Raw genomic sequence first — 16,015 nt, forward strand, 5'->3', positions numbered from 1 at the left:
TTCTTTCTTTGCGTGCACATTTGGGCGCATTATGCTAATATTTCCACATAGTGAGGTAGATATGTGGGGGCGCGTTAGAACGAGCCGTTTTAGGGGGGCGTGGCAGTCTTAACGTTGATAAAGAATATCTCTTTGCTTTTGGGACTTTAGTCTTTGCAACTTCAGGGATCTTATCTATTCACGAACAGCTTTTAACACTCCAAAGAGAACGGAAAACTTGAAATCGCATCATATGACCCCTTTAATAAGACATAATTCAACACTCAATAGCGTAACCAAATTCTAGTTATTTAATTTCTGGCTAGTGACTTTAAAAGCTCCCTGCAGCTTTCCGCCAAAATAAAAGCAATCGTTAATTGAAATAAAATTAACGTTAACTGAAATTCACAGGCAACATTATCATTTACTTTAACTTGATACACTAAAACTGAAAAAAATATATATAATAAAGACTATATAGACATATAAAACAACTAATAAAAAAATAACAAAAACACACAACAAAATAACTTTAAAATAAAAATGGAAAATATAAAAATCAAATCAAATTCAAAATATTAATTAAAACTGTAATAGTATCTCATTCATACTAAAATAACTCTGGTTTAACACCTGAAAATGAAGAATTTAAGACTTAAATATTAGTATTGTAATTTTACCATTATACTGTAAAAATACTGTTATTTTTCATAAATACTCAATTTTATATTTTACAGTTAAAGAGTATTATAATATATATATAATCACTTTTTAAATTGTGCAGTCCTACAATAAAGCACAGCAAACCTGGAGCTCTTTAAAAAATTTACTGCATTTGAAATCACAATTTTTATCAGAAAATCTCAATAGCGTTTTAGAGAGATGTACACTGAGATCCAAAAGTCTGAGACACACACATTTTGGTTCAACATTACGCTAATATTCTAATGCTGATGATATAATTTGTGATTAAAGTATTTGTGCTAAAATAGAAGCATTTCCTCTAGTGGACTCAGACTTTTGAACGCTGTATTTGCAGAAGAATGATGCAATCAGCGAAAGGTCGTTGCATTTTAGCATTAGTGTGTTTGTGCAGGACGTCCTGGCAGGGACTGCAGAGGGAAATGATTGATAATGTGCTGGAGCTCAAGCGGAGAGCCCCGAGGTTGCCAAAAGAATCTGGCAGGAACCGAGCTACCAGCCGCATGCACGTCGCATCTGTCTTCAAAGGTCAAAAGGTCACTAGACTAGAGGGTAATTACACAAGACCACTTCTGATACACGCTGATGATGATGGGGAGGAAGAAGCCATTGGTGATTCCACTCATGAGCACGAACACACAGTCTGCGAGTCTCTTTAGAGCGATATAAAACCTGGAACCACATATAAATGTTTTATGGTTTATACTCAAGGTGGTCATTTCACATGCCCTTGAATTTCTAGATGCGTGTTTAAAGCATAAGAGCCTTTGAGACCAGTGACACCAGGTGTCTGATCCTCATTGGAAATTTCATTCAGATGCTCGTCTCCTCCAAGAGAACGCCACAGACCGAACCATCATTCACTAAAGAAGATATATGTGTGTCGGTCTGAAATATTTGGAGCACACCTCAGCTCAAGGATGAAGACGATTAAATTTTGATTGGTATTTAAGCGTTCCCCGTAAATCACATCAAAGAGCACATCTGTAGTCTAGATTTAGAGCTGGTTTCTGATGCAGTTGCTGTGTATTTAGCAGTGCACGCTCATTACTCTTTAACTAGTTTCATTTTAAGAGAGTTTTTGTATGTGATTTAGTCTCCTTTGTGTGATATTTAGATTTTCTGTGATATATATTGTGATATGAAAAAATTGAGATATTTTCACCAGTGGTATTGAAGAGCTATATTTGGAAATATACAAATAAACCCTACAAAAAAGCACAGCAAACCTGGATGTCTTTAATTGCATTTTTATTTATTTATTTATTTTTTAATTGCATTTTAAATAACAGTTTTTATAAGAAAATTGCAATGTTTTTGTTGTGGCGTGCATCTGCAAAGGAAATTATAATAATAAAAAATATATATTATTAATATTAATTAATATTTATAATTAATATTTTATAGTGCAATAATTGCAATACTATTTTTGTCTGAATTTGGGTGGCTTTTGTTGCAGAGCTCATCTGAAAATAAAAATAAATTTAAAAAGCTGAAAAATTACTTTTTACTCTGAATAATAATTTTTGAGTTTCTGCCAGAATGCTCAATAATCTTCTCCAGGTTTGGGGCGCCATAGATACGTCCGTTTCTTCACCAGCTTCTGCATTCTGTAATACGGCGAAAGCTGGTGCGTGGGAATATCCTCAAGGAAAACTTTAGACATTTTTTTCATGATATGATGTTTTCAGTTAGCTAAGCATGCATTCACCTGTCTTTTACCACATGTGTAAATGATTGTTGTTTTACAGGTGGTAAGGAGAATAAGATGCCCATCCTGATCTCAAAGATCTTCAAAGGACTGGCGGCGGACCAGACGGAGGCTCTTTACGTGGGCGATGCGATTCTGTCCGTCAACAGCTACGACCTCAGAGAGGCCACTCATGATGAGGCTGTTCAGGCCCTGAAGAAAACCGGCAAAGAGGTCATTCTGGAAGGTAAGACGGAGCGGATTGTTTGGCTTCAAGGAATAGTTCAGCCAAAAATTACATTGTTGGTCCTTGGAAAACAAAAGGTGAATTTTTATGTTAATATCCTGATCCTTCTTTGGTAACACTTTATAATAACTATCATTACAAACATTATATGATGCTTAACAGATCATTAGTTAATGTATATTCACATAGACAGAAATAAGAGATAAATGTGACCCTGGACCACAAAACCAGTCATAAGGGTCAATTTTTGGAAATTATAAATCAGCTGAATAAATAAGCTTTCCATTGATGTATGGTTTGTTATGATCGGACAATATTTGGCTGAGATGCAACTATTTGAAAATCTGGAATCTGAGGGTGCAAAAAAATCTAAATATTGAGAAAGTTTTGATATATTTACAGTAGGACATTTACAAAATATCTTCATGGAACATGATCTTTACTTAATATCCTAATGATTTTTGGCATAAAAGAGAAATGTATAATTGTGACTCATACAATGTATTGTTGGCTATTGCTACAAATATCCCCCAGCGACTTAACACTGCTTTTGTGCTGCAGGCTCACATATAATTTGCCTGTTAATGTTTACTAATTAACTTATTAAATATTACCTAATGATTAACATAATCATTATTTAATGCAAACTGAAATGCTTACAAATATGATCATGCACTTTTTGAAAATCTACAGATGATTTTAACAGAATTTAAAATTGAGACTATTCATCTTTTGTAAATGTTTACAAACGTTTACTAATCTTTTAGTATCTTTATGCGCATTGGACTTTTAGCTGCTTCAGTTATTATAAAGTGTTACTCATTCTTTTACATATAAGAGTGAATGAAAACTTGGGCTGTCAAGCTCGGAAAAGGCAAACAACATGCATATTTCTCTTCTGAAGTCATGCAATACGTTAGCGCGAGGAACAGATTCAATTTAACACGTTATTCGCTGGAAATCATGAAGGATCAAACCTACTGTAACCCTCCTGAGTGTCTGAATCATGAACAAATGGTTCTTTTGAGTCTGATTGTTAACTAAAACCTGAACTAAAATCATTTAAAAATAATATTTTCATTACATGATACAAAATAATATTCACTGAAATAAAAACAAACAAAACAACGTATTTTATTGTAGCTATAATAGTTGTTACCAAGGCAGCATTTTGTGGTTTTTGTTTAGTTTAACTTGAAGTACTAATATAACTAAAAATAAACAAACTAAAACTAATAAATAATATAGAGTGTTATTCATTTTTGTGTTACTTGATGCGAAATCAATGTTAACTGATATAAAATAAAATATATAAAAAATACACTGATTTGATTACGGCTGCAGTAGTTGCCAAAGCAACATTTCTCATTTTTGTTTAGTTTAACTTACTAAAAACATAAGTACTAAAATAACAAAAAATAAGTAAACAAAAAATAATAAATAAAAACTATATAGACCTATTTAACAAACAAAAAAAAATCTAAATATTAACAAATTATAATAGTATAACCGTGATACTAAAATAACACTGGTCTGATCTTTTAAGTGAATCATTTGATTCAGTTCATTCAGTTCTGTATGATTCATTGACCAATCAGAATGATTCCTTGCCTCAATGACCCATGCACAGTTCACTGGAGTGGACGATCACTGAATTTGCACGAAATCTATCATGACTTCTGAAGACTTGGAATATAGAGTCATATTAACCATTTATAACCATTGCCCAGCCTTCCTTTTTAAGTTTGCACGCTGTTTCCTTTCTCTCTTTCTCTTGGTGCAGGGGTCAGCAACCCTTTTGACATGAAGTGTTTAAATGGGAAACCATGACACCTTGATAACTGCACACAAGTGTTTGGAACTAAAATTAAGAATGAGTATATCAGTGAATGATTAATTACATTAATGCGCATCTTTAAAAGGCTTGATGCAGTCCATAATGGAGGATGTGCTGTATAGTTTTTATGAGCCTGCATGTGTGTGTGAGAGATACCTGTAATGCCAAATCAGCATTTTAGCCCCTCTTAAGTGCAAATGATGCAGGAGTGAATGGTGTTTGCATGTAATGCTGCTCTCAGGTCCTACTTACAGTACGAGTTCGGAATTCATAATTACGATGTGCATTCAGTGATTTTTGGACTGGATGTTTTAAAATGTCATATTTCTTTCTCTCTTTTTTACTACTACAAACACAGAAAGCGTTTTCTTGGCACAAAAGCACAAGAAAATGAAAAGCAAAGGATTTGCATTAGGGTGTGTGCTGCAAAAATTATTTTTGTATATGTTTTTTTTTTATATATAGTTTATGTTTAAACCTTGCATAATTTGGAAAAACAAAATTACTTAAACATGAACTAAAATTACAGTGCAAAAAAACTAATTTAAAATAGTAATGTTACGTCATAGATCAGCTACATAAGTGGGATATTTGTAGTTTTATAGCTGTTTTTCATTAAGATTAAATGCAGACTAAATTGTACAGTCAACATCCACGTTTACAACTTATTTAGTTTAATAAAAAACTGGCTTCCACTCTTATACTTTAAATGACAATATGAATTCTGACAGGACTTACAGGCAGTCTATTAGGTGGATATTACAGAAGAAAACAATATCATACTTTGTAGATGTCTGATATAATTTTTGTCTTTAATTCTCACATTGAGAGAGTCGCAACAGGAATGTTTGGAAGCATGAAAACTCCTGTCAGCAGCTGCAGCTTTTCCCACCATGCATGGGTACAAAAGTCTTGATTTTTCAGAGGCTCATCACACGCACACACAGACACACACACACACACACACACACACACAGACAGACACACAGACACAGACACACACACACACAGACGCACACACACACACACACACGCACACACACCCACACACACACACACAGACAGACAGACACACAGACACAGACACACACACACACAGACGCACACACACACACAGACGCACACACACACACAGACGCACACACACACACAGACGCACACACACACACAGACGCACACACACACACAGACGCACACACACACACACAGACGCACACACAGACACACACACACACGAGCGGCTCAGACTCTTGCAGTGGTTTCTATTTTAGGGATTTATTCTCTTCTGCTTAGTGAGTTTCTATGATCCAGTAATGGAGTGTGTTTGGTTCCCGCTCGATTTCTGCCTCGTTCTGCTCTCCTCCATCTCTCACACATTAGCCTTTACATCTGAGGCATTAAGTCCTGTTTGATTTGTTTCGTACTGGATCATATGTGGAGACACACAGACACACACACACACACACACACACACACACACACACACACACAGACGCACACACACACACACACAGACGCACACACAGACACATACACACACGAGCGGCTCAGACTCTTGCAGTGGTTTCTATCTTAGGGATTTATTCTCTTCTGCTTAGTGAGTTTCTATGATCCAGTAATGGAGTGTGTTTGGTTCCCGCTCGATTTCTGCCTCGTTCTGCTCTCATCCATCTCTCACACATTAGCCTTTACATCTGAGGCATTAAGTCCTGTTTGATTTGTTTCGTACTGGATCATATGTGGAGAGTAATCTCTCAGACACACACACGTTGAACGTAAACTGGGGGTCTGATCACATGCGCCGGCCCTGTTGTGTTTATTTTCTGGTTGAGAGTTGGTGGATCTTCTCCTGTTTGTGGTTTGTGACCTTCATCTGCTCTTTATTTATTGACTAAAATTAATCATTCATGGGAGAATCAGTGCGTTTGAGTTTGTGTCTAGCTGAGAAAGATTCAGTGAAGGATCCTTTCTGTGCAGAATCATTGTGAAACTTCTGCAGTCTCTCACATAAACACATCATCCAGCCTGATTTAAAGACGAAAGTTAACAGAATGCAAGTTAACAAGTTAACACTGTGTCTAAACCAGACGTGACACGACACGTTTCCAGTGTCAAGTCATGTTTTTGCTCCTCACTAAAAAAATGTAAATGCTGCTTGCATGTTAAAATCACAGCCAAGAATGTTTCATATTTAATTTCATACTGCATATATAATTTTCACACTATGTTATCATGTCAAAAGTCTATTTGTTGAATATTAAACACAAGAAAATATAATAATGTTCAAATGTGTGGGGTCAGAAATGAATACTTCTATTCGGCAAGGATGCATCAAAAATGACAGTAAAGACTTTTATAATGTTACAAAAGATCTCTATTTCAAATAAATGCTGTTCTTTTCAACTTTCTATTCATCAAAGAATCCTGGAACAAAATATATCAAAATGCAAAGCAACTGTTTTCAACATTGATGATAATCGGAAATGTTTCTTGAGCAGCAAATCAGCATATTACAATGATTTCTGAAGATCATGTGACAAGACTGGAGTAATGATGCTAGAAATTCAGCTTTGATCACAGAAATAAATTATATTTTAAAATATGTTACAATAGAAAACAATGATTTTGAATTGTAATAATATTTGAGATTTTTTTATGTATTTTTGATCAAATAAATGCAGCCTTGGTGAGCAGAAAAGACTTCTTTCAAAAACATTACATAATCTTACTGACCCCAAACTTTTGAACGGTGGTGTAAGTGAACATTATATTCAGAGTGGATTGCTAGCATGCTGTTTACTGTAATAGTATATGTGACACAGAACATATTATGCAATAATAAGCTCTTATAAAGTAATATGCCATTATTTTGCATTGATGTTTTCCGTTGTTTTGCATTTTTAATGCAATTGAAAATCAAGTCAAGTACATTACATTGTGAGATACAGTATGCTGTGATCATGTACTAAACATGTTGGCAAATGCACATCATCCGAGTATTCCATGCATGCATAATATTCACAAACTGTATACAGTATGCTACAAAAATAGCATGAGTAACATGCTATTCTGAACATATCGCTCATCAAATACTAAGATCCTCCACTTCTGCTGCTCTCCAGAGACGCAAACTGAAGGTCAGATCTTCATACTAGTGGCCAAACTGAATATTTGCACTTAACGAAATGAAAATCATAAGTGCTTCCAGCTGTTTTTACGGCTTCAGGAGGAGAAGTTGTGCCGTATTTCTGGGATGATGAAAGTGTTTCTCTCCAGATTATTCAGTGAGATCAAGTGAGACGTTAATGAAAAGAAAAGCCTGCATTAGCTACTTGATCCAAGCACACGCTGCTTATTAAACTGTTTAAATATGGAAACACACACTCATGTTTAAGGATGAAAGTGTTTCTCTCCAGATTATTCAGTGAGATCAAGTGAGATGTTAATGAAAAGAAAAGCCTGCATTAGCTACTTGATCCAAGCACACGCTGCTTATTAAACTGTTTAAATATGGAAACACACACTCATGTTTAAGTTTTTGTACTCTTAATTTTGATATGCAATGACACTGAGATATTTTTAAGTGTGCAAAACCTTTTTTTGGGATCGCTGTGCATGCACCAGTTTGGTCCGGTGGTTTTGTGTGTGTGCATGCGTGTTTTCAGGAACATTTTTGTGTAGGTATTGAGCATCATTCCTGGCACAGCGTGCTTCAGGAGTCACGGCGTAGCCAATCGGACGGATTCCGGATGCTCCCACGACAACCGGAGGGCAGGGGCTCGACTCTAGGGATCTGTTGTGTTTGACGTGGCTCTTGTGTTTGTCCAGTCAGGCAGCAAGAACGACTGCATGCCTCCATGTCGCCCGACCCGGGCCTCAGCACCTGGAAACCACCGACTGAAGTCAGCAGCTAGAAAATTCTCTCTCTAGTCTCCTAAAGCATGCTCGCTTTGTGTCCCAAAGGGCAGGAATGTTCACGTTTAGATAGAGAAGTGACAGCGCAGACAGTTTTATATCTTGTTTTTCTTTTCCCAGAAACACTTTAAGTGAGTATGTGAATGCAGACATGAATGTTTGGCTAATGCATTGCAAGAATGTGAGGGGGCTTCATTATACTAGATGGTTTGTTTATTCAGGTAACTGGGTTAGAGAAACTAGTGGAATTTTTTATTGATTTCTCTTTTATAGCTCAGGTGTGGAAGCTTGTTTCCGCATGGAATCAAAAAGTAAAAAAGATAATCACAATTTCTGAAATTCTTTTCTCGTAATTCAGAGTTTATGTCTGTCAATTCTGTTTATATCCCAATTCTTAGTTTATATCTGGCAATTTTGAGTTTTAATCTTGCTTATCAGTTTATGTCTTGCGATTCTGACATTTTTCTCAGAAATTACAATTAGCTTTTTTTTAATACTCGGGAGACTAATGCTGCCTTCACGTGCTATTGGTTGTAACTACGAGTTTGTCGCATGTTGTCGAGAAGAACAAGAATCTTGGAGGATGGTTCATTCATGAGTTCTTTCTTGTGGAAATCTTATTTAAGCCAAAATATATTTAGCCAATATCCAACAGGTTTTGAATAAGAGATTAACGTCCCATTCATTGCTAACCATATAAACGTTCACTGCTGTATCTAGATATTTTAGAAATTCTTGATCAACTAATTTTCGCTGTTTAATACATACAATATTTATATACGTACACAACCTGTAATTTCATCTCCTCCGCCATGTTCAAAGCCTGTCCAACTCAGAAACTCGGGTATAAAATTATGTCAGAGTTTCCCAGTTGTGTAAGTATGACTTGAGAGGCCGTTCATGTCCAATTTCCACCTAGGAAACTCATGAAATGTTGAAGTAGAAAGACTGAAATAGTGTTTTCTTGTAAAATGTAGTCCTGTTAAGTAGTTATGGAAAATCATCTTTTACAGTGTACTTACGTGACGTATACATGCATACACATTTCATAATGCAACGATGCACGAATGGAGTTTGTGTTGCGGGAAGTGTTTGCATTCACATGCTAAAGCAGAGACGTCTTTATTTCACAGTGGAGTTGAGTCTGCCGTTGGACTGGATTCTAACGTTTGGTTCGGGTTTAAACCAAATCATTCAAAGATGAGCTGTGTTTTTCCACCTGTTACTCATCAGGACACTCATGACCTCCTCCCTGTTTCCTTCCTTTGCTTTTCTTTTTCCTGCCGTTTCCACACTGAAAACCAATAACATTACAACAGCAGACTGCTCCTATTTTAACCAGCTGAGCTTAACACTCATCATTGCTTTTTAATCTCTTCAGCATTTTCTCCTGGACAGCAGTGAGACTAAATGGAGAACAAATGGACACTTTTGTTTAAAGCCAACTGGACTTTTCGGAGAGAAACAGGATTTTCCATGTAAAAAAATGGGACTTACACTCTTAAAAATAAAGGTGCTTCACGATGCCATAGAAGAACCTTTTTGTCTAAATGGTTCCATAAAGAAGCTTTAACATCTGAAGAACCTTTCTGTTACACAAAAGCTTCTTTGTGGCGAAAAGAAGGTTCTTCAGATTATAAAAAGGTAAGAAAGAGATGCTTCTTTAAAGAACCTTTGACTGAATGCTTCTTTGTGGAACCAAAAATTGGTTCTTCCATGGCATCGCTTGAAGAACCTTTTGAAGCACCTTTATTTTTAAGAGCGTATTAATCAAGTACATGTTAATATCTCTGTGTCTCTTCTAGAGACATCTCAGCAGTGTCTCAAACGGAGCTTCACATTTGCCAAGATCACATTTGAGTCCTCAAGTCTCATCAAATGATCTGAGCTGCTCCCTGCATTCATTTTTATAGCTTTATACTCTCACTCAATGACAACTTTTTGTGTTTCATTGAGATAATTTAGGAGAAACATCTCAGAAATAGTATGAAATCCGATGAGAAATCCACAAAGTCTCCTGAGCTGTGAAAGGCCTCTGCTCTTTACCGTTTCCTCACAAAAATGCACATCGCATGGCAGTTTTAATTCCACAAAGGCCATTTAGTGTCAGTCCCGGAGGGCTTGTGTGTGACAAAATCCTTGCATCTATAAATAGCCCCAGAATCCTCTAATCTAAACCTCTGACGAGAGTCTTTTGTTGATGTGATTAATGTTTGGTAGGAGATGCGAGACCATGGAAGACTTGAATTATGAGAAATCACGGCGCTGTGAGACACACTCATGATTGGAAATAATGAGGAGCAGAAGATGAGACCGTTTCATAGTGTGTGATGATGAGTGTGTGTTTGTGAAGCATGATGGAGGTCAAAGGTGACGGGTGTCGCTTCACATCAGTGTTTTGGTTTTTGTCGACTATGTATGAAAATCGAAGACTTTGCATTGCTTGCAAATGATTAAATAGATGCAAGAATGAAGGCCAATCACAATTCAGTATGCACATTTCAAACTTTAATCTTAAATTTCTTAAAACATATGCATCAACCTACAATTACATATTGCATTTGTTACTGTAGTTTTTTCAACAATTTCATCAAAGAATCTTGAAAAATAAAATGTATCCCAGTTTCCACAAAAATATTGTGCAGCACAACTGTTTTCAACAGTGATAATAATCAGAAATGTTTCTTGAGCAGCAAATCAGCATATTAGAATGATTTCTGAAGATCATGTGACACTGAAGACTGGAGTAATGATGCTGAAAATACAGCTGCGCATCACAGAAATACATTACAGTTTAACATATATTCACATAGAAAACAGCTGTTTGAAATTACAATAATTTTTCACAATTTTTGATCAAGTAAATGCAGCTTTGGTGAGCAGAAGAGACTTCTTTCAAATACAATAAAAATCTTACCAACCCCAAACTTCTGAACAATAGTTTAGTCTAAAATATAACTGTTATGTTTTGAGGAAATATTGATTTAGTTTTTTTCTTTGTGACTTTTTTTAAGATATAATGTCACTGATGAATTATTCACAATAAGACCAGTAACATGTATTAAGAAAGTCAATAGAGTAACCTTTATCTCCCGTCGAGTTTACATCCCCTTTAAAAAGCATGTGAGGCTGATTCTGCTGAGTGTGTGTGTGTGTGTGTGTGTGTGTGTGTGGTCAGCAGGTGAAGGACTGAGGAATTCAGACACAACATGTGTGAAAACAGACTGTGTGTTTGTGTGTGTGTGTGAGATGTTGCATTCACTACTGTAAATGTATTTATAGAGCGAAAGAAAGACGGCTGTGTGTGTCCGCTGCTGTATGTGCTGACTAGCTGAAGTGTGTTAGTGAGCGGCTGACCGTTGAGACAAGCTGTATTCTGAGCCGAGGAAGCCCCTCTCCGCCTGTATCACTCGCTCCAGAGAGACAGGGGTGTGTTTCACACTTCAGCCTCTACAGTGAAACTCAAGCTTCCCTCCATAGTGGCGTCTTCTATGAATAACCATCATGCATGTGTGTGGCTGTGTGTGTCCGCTGCTGTATGTGCTGACTAGCTGAAGTGTGTTAGTGAGCGGCTGACCGTTGAGACAAGCTGTATTCTGAGCCGAGGAAGCCCCTCTCCGCCTGTATCACTCGCTCCAGAGAGACAGGGGTGTGTTTCACACTTCAGCCTCTACAGTGAAACTCAAGCTTCCCTCCATAGTGGCGTCTTCTATTAATAACCACCATGCATGTGTGTGTGTGTGTGTGTGTGTGTGTGTGTGTGTGTGTGTGTGTGTGTGTGAGTGTGCGTGTTAGAGACGGAGGCTACTATGTGTGTTCATGCCAAAGGGTTTGTCATGTTCGGTGTCTGGTGTGAGTGTGTGAGTGTGTGTGTGTGTGTGTGTGTGGTTTATTACCAGTGTTGATGAACTAAATGTAGAACTACATTTTTCAGTAGGCTGATCATTTGTGCAGCTTCACAGTTGAGAGTTGATGCAATAAACACACTTTCTTTAAATGCTGCTGTTTTTACTGGACTTCTGGACTTGGTTTTATTTATTTATTCATTTTATTATTTAATATAAATTTAAAAGTCAAGTTTCATTCTCTCAGCCTAATTTATATATTGAACTGTTCTATATATATTGAAAAAGATATTGCTGATGCCATAATCAAGCACACTGTTTAAATGTCCTCTCATGTAAAGTTTGTTTGTTTATTTATTTAGTAATTCATTCATTCATTAATTTTTCATTGAATATAAAGTTATATAAATTTATTTAAGCTTTATACTTTCAACCTAATTGAGCTTTATAATTAATTAAATTCGAATCTAGATGATTGGATAATTATATAATGAAAAATATGTTGCTGATGCAATAATCATGCAATAATCATGCTCTCTTTCTAATTTATTCTTTGGCAATGTACCAATGAACCAATATTTAAAAAAGCATGTTAAATGCTGCTCTTTGTTACTACATTTTGGACTTGTTTTAATGAATGAATGGATCCATTCCTTCAGTCGTTAATTTTTTATTTGATATCAGTTTAGCTACTCAAGTTTCATACTATCAGCATAATTGAGATTTATTCATTACATTATAATCTAGATGATTGGATATTAATTTAATTTAATTAAAAAATATTCAGCATTGAACTTTTTGCATTCAAGCATTTTATTAACCTCAAAGATGTGTTTGTGAATGTTGATTTATGATGGTTTTCTGTACTCATTTCTGGCAGCATGCATACATTATGTACAGTATATATACAATATATATATATATATATATATAAAAGCGTCAGATTCTGCCACTGGTTTGTCTAAACTGTGCAAAGGGACTGGACTGAACACACTGAGCAATATTTTCCTAATTGAAATGTTTTATTTTTGGTTTCACAGAACTTCTTCCTCTTTCATCTGAAGCTGCTTTATTGATAGTTTGTTCTCTCCTTTTATAGTCCTTCAGCTTAAATCAGCAAGATTTCAGAGTTTAGTGGGTTGTGCCCACAAATTGCGTCTACAGCTGTGTTCAAAATAGCATACAGTACTACTCATACTAGTTTTGCAGTATGCATGCTTCAAACAGTATGCATAGAATATCTGTGAAGATAATGCATTTGACATTTTTATTTTTGCATTCACAACATTTTATTTTATTCATATATTTGTATTAAAAATATAAAAAAATGTAAAACTTTATTATTTATATTTTTATCAATTGTATTTTATATTGTTTGCATTTTTTATTTTAAATTAAAAAATACAGAAAATTCTATTTTTATTATTTGTATTTTTTATAAATTGTATTTTATATTGTTTGTATTTTTTATTTGAAATTAAAAATGTTTAAAAATACAAAAAATTATTTTTATTATTTGTATTTTTTATAAATTGTATTTTATATTGTTTGTATTTTTTATTTGAAATGTAAAAATACAGAAAATTCTATTTTTATTATTTTTATTTTTTATAAATTGTGTTTTATATTATTTGCTTTTTTTTATTTGAAATTTAAAAATACAGAAAATTCTATTTTTATTATTTGTATTTTTTATAAATTGTATTTTATATTGTTTGTATTTGTTATTTGAAATGTAAAAATACAGAAAATTCTATTTTTATTATTTTTATTTTTTATAAATTGTGTTTTATATTATTTGCTTTTTTTTATTTGAAATTTAAAAATACAGAAAATTCTATTTTTATTATTTGTATTTTTTATAAATTGTATTTTATATTGTTTGTATTTTTTAATATTTGAAATGTTTATTGTTATGTGATGCATGGAACTGTTTCACATTCTATTCTTACAAAATATCTGCCAGTATTCAGTGTTTTCTGTGTAGTACTGTATGTAGTAAGCAGTATGCTAGTGTTCCAATCTAATAACCAGTGCGTTTGTTGATCAGGAGACCTGTTCTGAGCCGTATTTCACCATGACAAGAACACTTTAAACTAGCAGTAAGAATAATGACTGTCTCTGTCTCTTTGTGTCTCTGTAGTGAAGTATATAAAGGAGATGTCGGTATTTTTTAAGGCCGGATCGACGACGGGACCCCCAGTGCTTGATTCCCCTCCAGCCACCCCGCAGAAACAGACGGACCCCGCGCTTAAAGAGACCCGGACCATCCCGCTCCGAATGTGCTACGTTACACGCAAACAGTGTCCGCCTGACACAGAGGACAGGTACAAACATACCTGTAGTGCTTTTTATGAAATGATCCATATCTGATCAGGCTGATATTGTAAGATCAGGATTTACTCCGGCTTTTCTGATTCAAATATTAAACACCTTCCATGCTGGGTTACTAAACCACTAAATGGTAATCTATCATTGCATTTGTTCATTAAAAGGTTTAATTTGTTTTTACAGCTTTAGTGTGATACACTGAAATAAGATTTATAATTAAAAAATAACACATTTATATTGATTTATAATAAAAAAAAGAAATTGATATTATATTCTACTGTTCAAAAGTTCGGGGTCGGTAGGGTTTTTAATGTATTTGAAAGTCTCTTCTGCTCACCAAGACTGCATTTATTTGATCAAAAATACAGTAAAAACAGTAAAATTGTGAAATATTATTGCAATTTAATGTAACCGTTTTCTATGTGAATATACTGTAAAATGTAATTTATTTCTGTGATCAGAGCTGAATTTTCAGCATCATTACTCCAGTCTTCAGTGTCACATAATCATTCTAATATTCTGATTTGCTGATCATATCATATTTAATATTGCCCATTATTTAAAGCCATAACATGGTTTTAACTCAATATTCTTAGTGACCATAAACTTTTTATTTTATTTTTAATGTTGGTCATTATTTAAAGCCATAACAAAATTATTTTATATTATATGGCTTCAATTCAATATTCTTAGTGATCCCAGACTATAATATAATATAATATAATATAATATTTTTTATATTGGTCATTTTTTAAGTTTAGCTATAACACATTCTTTTTTAAATTACATGTCTCAGACTCAATATTCTGATTGGATGAAACACCTGTCAGCACATTCTACATTAATGCATCATAAAGCAGCCTACAGTTTGACTAATGAACTTTAATAGATGGCAGAAGGGTTGTTTATAATGATTGTTATGGTATTATGTAATTTTGTAAAGGCATTATGTCGTGAAAGGTCATACTGAGCCTTGCCGTGTAAAGTCTGCTCTTCTGTCTCTGGAGGTATTTTGAGGTGGTGTCATCAGACAGGAAGAAGGCTGTGTTTCTGCGGGCTAAAGATCACGCCATGGCTCAGGCCTGGTACAACGCCATCCAGACCGGAAGTGCAGTGTTACTGAGCAGTGCTAAAGCTGAGCTCAAAGCCCTGCAGCCGAATCTGGACGTCACACACATCGGCTGGATCATCGAGCAGGTGAGAAACACACACACACACACACACCACAACATGAGATGAGACGAGATGATGCAGCAAAGCTTGATTGTGTGTGTGTGTGTCGGCAGGGCTCAGAGCGGCCGATCCTGGCGGTGTTGACAGACAGAGATCTGCTGCTGTACGCATATCTGCCTGACAGCAAAGAGACGCTCAACAGCCCAGACAAGAGCTATCCTTTAATTACCACCAGGTACAAACACACACACACACACACACACACACACACACACACACACACACACACACACACA

At 35.2% G+C, this 16,015-nt stretch overlaps 1 protein-coding gene across 1 annotated transcript in view; it reads left to right on the forward strand.

Annotated features, from left to right (window-relative positions):
* The first annotated feature begins 1,103 nt into the window (after positions 1-1,103).
* Positions 1,104-16,015, forward strand: part of LOC107587638 (alpha-1-syntrophin-like) — a 20,997-nt gene continuing 6,085 nt past the window's right edge. Inside the window, exons 1-5 of the mRNA XM_016275486.1 lie at positions 1,104-1,293; positions 2,433-2,618; positions 14,359-14,542; positions 15,554-15,743; positions 15,833-15,954. Of these exons, the coding sequence (XP_016130972.1) occupies positions 1,104-1,293; positions 2,433-2,618; positions 14,359-14,542; positions 15,554-15,743; positions 15,833-15,954 (872 nt within the window). The remainder of the gene's footprint in view (positions 1,294-2,432; positions 2,619-14,358; positions 14,543-15,553; positions 15,744-15,832; positions 15,955-16,015) is intronic.

The sequence above is a fragment of the Sinocyclocheilus grahami genome, unplaced genomic scaffold (assembly GCF_001515645.1).
Source record: "Sinocyclocheilus grahami isolate Dianchi unplaced genomic scaffold, SAMN03320097.WGS_v1.1 scaffold94.1, whole genome shotgun sequence".
NCBI lineage: Eukaryota > Metazoa > Chordata > Actinopteri > Cypriniformes > Cyprinidae > Sinocyclocheilus > Sinocyclocheilus grahami.